The following is a 7,017-nucleotide window of genomic DNA, read 5'->3' as shown; positions in this document are numbered from 1 at the left end:
GGGCGCAGGAGCAGGAAGTCCAAGTGAAGGGTCGCTGCAATGATGAACATGAAAATAATGACCACTTTAACGTGATCTGTGCACAACACACCCGTCCCTCAGTGACATGACAGGACGGAGACAGAGGGGGGAGGAAGAGGGAGAACAGGAAGGCAGAGGACGAGGAAAGACAAAAATGAAAAGAGGGAAGATAAATATTAGTCCATAAAAATGGACTTCTCTCACTACACCTCAGACAGTGCCAGCCTTGATATTCAAACCTACGACTCTCTGATCATAAACTCAACCCTGTAACCACTGAGCCACAGGCTGAAATGAGGTCAAAGTAAACCAGTAGGAAGTTTGTTCAGAACGGAGGAGGACGAAGCTCAGACGTGTTTCTCTCCTGTGAGGGTCATGTTTGAAACGGAGGGTTTTCTTTAGTGAAGAGGCCACGCCCACTGTGATGTCACCGGGCCCGCCCCCCAACAGACGTACAAGTCTATTAGTTATAACAGTGTTAGGGAGCGTCTACTAAGCGTATCAGCCTCAGTCAGAGGTAAAGAGTTAGGGAGCGTCACGTGTGAGGGATGACCTTTATTTTCTCATTAACAAAGACCTAAACCAATCAGGGATTTGTGCCGTATGTGCAGTTCATATGTTTGAATCAAATTAGGGACCGTCCTTCTGTATACATAGATTAATGATGATTAGGGACTGTCTTCTTCCATGGAGCTCAGTAATGGAGTTTAGGGAGCGTCCTCTTTATATAGAACACTGATGAGATCTGGGGACTACAGAAGGATTTGAGAGGAGCCCAGTTTTTGTTTTTTTTTTGTTTGTTATTTTTACAGCACACTGAGGTTTTGTTTGTTCGTTATTTTTACAGCACACTGAGGTTTTGGGAGAAGCCTCTTTTTATAGAACATTAATGAGGATTTAGGGAACATACAGTACACTTTTAAAGCACAGAATATTTGGGAACACCCTTCGTTTCGGGACCATCCAGTGTTTACTAAATAAGTGCAGAACCAGGTTAACACAGATGGTTCTTTGTGCAGGACGTTGTCAAGCTTTAACACAGCATTAATGAAGTTTAGGGGTCATCAATGAGTTACTACTCAGTGTGGAATTTGAGTAATGTTCAGGTTTGAAGGACATGTGGTAAAATGAAGGAACTGTCACATTAATAAAATCTGAAGATTAAGGGATCGTCCTTTTCTTTTTCTTTATTTTACAGCATATTAGGGGAGATTTAGGGACCGTCCTTACTTTGTACTAAATTAATTTGTGGTTTTTTATTATACCTCATTAACAGTGTTCAGAAAAACATGGTTAATTGACTTTATTTATTTTGTTTTACAAATCATTAAAGTGATTTATGACCCGTCTTCCATTAACAGCGCAATAATGAGGTTCAGAGACGACCCTCTCTCTGCTGCACAGTAACGAGGTTTAAGGGACCGTCTACAAGACATACATCAACCTTTGTTTTTACACGCTGGGTGTCAAGAGGTCACGCAACTACTCTCCCCTCTCTCTCTCTCTCTCTCTCTCTGGAAGTCTAAAAATAATTTCAAAATAAAACACTTTTTGTGTTGTTTTTAATGACAGATTTTCCTTTCCTAGAAAACTGCAGCAGGGAAATCTGGCCAGGGTAGTTTCCCACCCTCACACGTACGGGAGTGCTGGGATGTGGAGGATGAGGAGCGGTTGCCATGGTGATTTAACTGGGTTGTCATTTCTCTCTCTGTTCCACAGACTGTTTCAGACACACACACACACACACACACACATATATATATATATACAAACACACAGACAGAGTGAGAGTAATGGTTTTGAGCTAAGCAGCATATTGAAAACTCCAAACCAATGTCTCGGCAGCTAAATCAACCAATGTATGTGTGTGTGTGTGTGTGTGTATGTGTGTTTGTGAGTTTGTGAGTGTGCGTGAGGTTGCATGTGTGAGAGTCGTGCTACCAACAGAATGCCGATTTCTAAAAATACCTGCTCTCCGCGCACACAAACACACACTCTTTTGTTCTGTCAGGTTGTGATGAAGATACTTCATCACAGCAGTTGAAGTGAAAACCTCCGTGAATCGGATTTGTCTGCAGAAACAGGAGCACAGGTGTGTGTGTTTTGGTGATTTTGATAAACACTGTAAACATTTAGCACCTTTAAAAAATAAAAAAGATGATTTTTTTCAGAAGTATGAAAACAATCCATAAAGTAAAAGCAGCCTTCTTAGTTCAGAGGGAAACAAAGCTGCTGGCCCGCTACTGCCTCGTGTGGTCAGCGGATCAACAGCTGCTGCAGAGTAAACTCACTGAGTTTCTCGACAGATTCAGACATTAAATGTCTTAGTTTTTTTTTTAAATTTAAATGAAATTCCTAAAAAAGCTGAGGTTGAAAAACTGTATTCTTCTTCTTGCTGTAAGGCAAGAGCACAGACCACCGTGACACCGTGTGGCCCTGATGACATACATGGTATATATTCATTCTGCTCGTCTCGTTTCTCCGCTGCGTTCTGTCAAACTCTCGGTCCTCCTGCGGAGACGGTGACAGCCTCACAGCTTCTTCCACATCTGTCTGAGATATAAATATCCATGTGAGCTCCTGGGCCTGTTTGTGTCAATGGAAAATATGAATACTGATTCCCTTTGATCAAAGTTTTTCTCAAATGTAAATTCTCTCTCAGCGTTGGAACAACACCACGGCTACAGGTGTCTACGATCTGTAGATCACGGTGTGTGACTGAAGTGGTTCGATTCTTCACTCCGCACTGACATTTGAATTCACTGTCAATTCCGACGTGTTAATCTGTGACTTTCTTTAGACGTAACCGACACGAGTCAGACGATCTGTGTCTCCGTCAGGTAAAATCGGGGATTTTCTCCACGGAGCCCGGAGACAGTGAACGCCTCACGAACTCCTGTTGGGTCTCAGGTGTGTTCAGAGCTCAGAGTGTCGATGATGAACCATCAGACGACAGTGAGAGTCTGTGGGTGGAAGGTTCACCTGAACCTTTGGTCCCCCTGGTGGTCAGACTCTGATTGGTCAGCCATGTTGGTGCAACACATGGGAACCAACGAAGGCGAACGCCCAGATAAAGGATGGAATACGTTTAAAACTACTTTGGATCAGGGCTGATCCTGAAGGTCAGAGGAGTCACGAAAAAACTCAAGTTGAAAAGAGAAACATCTGTGTGTGTGTGTGTGTGTGAATGAGACATTGGCCTGAAACTGTCAGAGCTCAGTTTTAATTCGACCATGATGACGAGACACAGAGAGGGAGGGAGGGGGAGAAACTCCTGCTCTATGACTGGCAGAGTGGCATTTGACTGTCTGAGTCTGCACATGTGTGTGAGTGCACACATGCACACGTGTGTGTGTGTGTGTGAAGTTCCAGTATGACAGTGTATGATGGCAGTAGCTGGAGCCAGTGTATCTCACTGCCCTGACAGTCAGTCCTGTCAGTCTGTTACACACTGTTTCTGTGTGTGTGTGAATTTATTAAAGTGTGAAGCCAGCGACAGCCGAAGCCTCGACTCTCTGTCGCAGCGTGATTGACAGATTATGTGTGTGTGTGTGTGTGTGTGTTATGAGGGGAAACGAGGACAGGTCTGAGCCACAGTTTAACATTTAGGAGAGATTACTGTCACACTGCAGCTAAACAGTCACACACTGTGGTTTTCAGGCTGTAAATGGACGTGAAACTAAGGTTTTTATTTTGCTTGAGAAAAAGAAAAATTAATTCAAATCATGTGGAAACCTACATACACTGAAGCTGTCATATTCCTACAGCAGCATTCCTGAGTTTCAAAGTTTTCATTTCATCACTCCACCCAGCAGGACAGCAGCTAAATGTTAGCCAATGATCGCAAATTATTCTATTAATGTTAAGGCCCAGCCCAGAGACTCCAAAAGATTCAAGAAGACGTTTAAAAGTCTGTGAACTGCTGCAGATGATGAAGCACGAAGACGTCATCTGTTATTAATGTAAAAATAAACAAAACATTCAGACGTCGCCCGTTACAGACACAGGCAGAATTATTCAACTCAGGTCTATGGTCTTTAATCTGTTATTTTCAATTGATTAATTAAGAAATACCACTTTCTTAGTTGTCTAATATCAGTATGACCATGATGCATTGTGTGATGTCAGCGCACACACAAAAAAGTGTAAAAAAACCCACACAGACAAATAAATAAAAACACAATTTTGCTGCTGGTTTTTCATTGATTTAAATGTCAACCAAAATGTGTTTAAACGGGGAAAAAAAAAAACTATTTGAAAATCATGATTGATTAATTTAAAAACCTCATATTGACAGGATTAATTTTTCATTAGGTCTCCTTTAAATAAAGAAGGTCCTTTGACATTAACAAGGCCAGTCCACTGTGTGTGTGTGTGTGTGTGTGTGTGTGTGTGTGTGTCAGTATCTGCCCTGCACGCCCAGCTCTTCCTCTGCTGCTCGTTCAATCTGCTCGTGGACCAGTCGAACTTCCTCCTGCGTCAGCGTCCGCTCCATGTGTCGGTAGATGATGCGATAACAGTGGCTCCGCCTCCCTGTCCTGAGAAACAGAGCGAGAAGTTTTAAGTAGCTGTGTCAACACTGCCTCGTGTGGCCAGTTTGTGTCACTGCGATCTCTGCATGGTTTTGGATGTGTCCAAATAAACAGCTTTTAAATATCAAAATGTCCGTGTAACAACCTGACGTAACGTGGTACAAACCCCGGAACATGAATGTTGGATGATGGTTTTTCTTGTAGACTCTTCATCGACTGGGAGACAAAATCCAACACGACACAGAGCAAACAAAAGGTTTCTTCACTGTTGGACTTTGACCGAGTCACAACCAGGACAATGAACAACGGGAACAATAACTACAGTCAACACACTGCTCTCTCTCTCTCTCTCTCTCTCTCTCTCTCTCTCTCTCTCTGCATGTTCTATGTCTCTCTATCGCCCAGCAGCTTGTAAATATTTTAGCATCAGCATATTTGGTGGAAATGTCAGAGAGAAAGAGACCTTATAGAGAAAACAAATAATGATACACAAACACAATTACACATCATATGTGTGTGTGCACACACGCACACGCACACACAGACACAGTGAAAGGTATTTCATGTGATAGACTGGGCTGCTCCTGAATAATTGATGTCTCCATTATCAGCCCACATATCTGTGTGGGGGGGGGGGGGGGGGGGATGGGGCCGATACACTGACACCTGTAGCACACACACACATAAACGCTGGAACATGTTGCAAAGTAAACAGAAAAACGGAGGATACATTTTCTGCTTCTTACATTATTCATGAAAATCAGCGCACGGCTCTTTGTCATACATGAACCAACACACACACACACACACACACACACACACATGAACCGCAGAATGATGGACAGCGGCACTAAAATAAGGCAGCAGCTGTTGCATGTGATGCGTTCAGGTACACCTGGATTTGTGTGTGTTTAAACTGCCGTGTTGAACAAAAACAAACACTTCATCAACTGTTGTTGTGTTAGCGTCAGGCCTACAGGAAACAGGAAGTTAGCATTATTATATGTTATTTTTATTTCTAAATACCTTCCTAACATGTACAAACATCTAACCGACATAAAGGTTTTTTAACAACTTTTTCCTGCACCTAATGCCATACAGAAAATCCAGGATTTTATATCAAACCACACGGAATAAAACGCCTCACGCTCCATCGCCGAGTCAAAACGACCACACGAGGCAGCAGTAAACCGGTAAGCCACTGTGAGCTTGAACCACTTGTTAGTTCAGTGGTGTTTGGCGTCACAGAGGGAGCGAAGTAAACTGTGAAACCGTAGTAAGAAGCAGGAATCGTCAGACACAACAACCAAACGTTAACCCCCGGCTGCTCCGACAGGAAGAACAATTCCCGTTTCACTGCAGCGGCTCAGATTTATTCCAGGATTAAGGAAATGTTCTAAACAAATCCCCAAAAATTGAGGAGGGTTTTGTGAAAGCGGGCTCTTCTGACTGTACAGAGAAGTCTTCGCTTCTTCTTTTTTCTTCTTCTGAGGCAGCGGTGGCCTGGTGAGAGCTGCCTGTGATCTATTAATACATCTGCATAAATTATTTACTGCCTCTCTGTAGCAGTTAGTCGACTGTGCAGGAGCTCTGGCTCTGCTCCGGAAAAATCCACCAGGATGTCGTCTGAGATGAACGCCGCCTCTCGGTTTTTCATCTCAACCCGTGCAGGGCTGGTTCACGGGTCGCCGTCTGGTCCCGTGTCCAAGGTCTGGACCCTGGAGGTCTGAGTTACAGCTCGGTGAAATGAGCTGATTTGGTGTCTTTAACATCTGAGGGGTAATTAATGAGGAATAATTCAAAGTGAACGTTCACTAATGTTTCATGAGGAAGGGAATTCTTTGTTTCTACGGCTTTTTCAGGAGCGATTCCTGACTGGAAAAAAAATGAGGCTTTTCCTTGTTACCAGGCAGTGATGCAGCACAGGACAAAAATCATGTCTCTCTAGAGGGGAGAGTTCAGGTAGTTTTTAAAAATGGTTGTATGGACAGTATGCTAAGACCACCCTGAGGATCTGAGCCACTGAATAAGTGACTCGGTTCATAAAATTAACATCAGCTAATATGTTCACCTCCTTTCCCTGTTGTGGAAATAAAACTTTTAAAGAAAACTGCAACTCTATTGAATAAATCAGATAATCGAGCTAGGAGGTAAACACAAGTTACCCGTCTACTACTGCCTCTTATGGACATCATTTGTCACTGCGGTTAAACTAAATGAAGTATTTCAAACAACTAGCAAATTTTCCCTTGTGGGTGGAGCTACCCATGGATCAACAACTGCTGTAAATTATTGGATTTTTCCCATGGAATTTAATGTGGTTCTGATAACGCTTTAAAAACTACATTTCTAAACAGATTCCTACAGAAAAAGAATCGTTTCGTCTGTCAAATCTTTCATTTCTGTCTGGAGAACCACTGTGAGTAAAAAAATAAACCTCCTAAATTCCACGACCTCGTTTCCA

The 7,017-nt window shown here is 42.9% G+C and overlaps 1 protein-coding gene across 1 annotated transcript in view; it reads right to left on the bottom strand.

The window, feature by feature from the left end:
• Positions 1 to 3,689: 3,689 nt before the first annotated feature.
• The window catches only part of fars2 (phenylalanyl-tRNA synthetase 2, mitochondrial), a 42,403-nt gene continuing 39,075 nt past the window's right edge, over positions 3,690 to 7,017 (bottom strand). The window contains exon 10 of the mRNA XM_008308038.3: positions 3,690 to 4,559. Within this exon, the coding sequence (XP_008306260.1) occupies positions 4,421 to 4,559 (139 nt within the window). The 3' untranslated portion in view covers positions 3,690 to 4,420. The remainder of the gene's footprint in view (positions 4,560 to 7,017) is intronic.

This window comes from Cynoglossus semilaevis, chromosome 3 (genome assembly GCF_000523025.1).
Source record: "Cynoglossus semilaevis isolate Cse_v1.0 chromosome 3, Cse_v1.0, whole genome shotgun sequence".
NCBI classification, from domain to species: Eukaryota; Metazoa; Chordata; class Actinopteri; order Pleuronectiformes; family Cynoglossidae; genus Cynoglossus; species Cynoglossus semilaevis.
The sequence above is the reverse complement of the archived record's forward strand: the minus strand, read 5'-3'. Positions and strand labels throughout refer to the sequence as shown.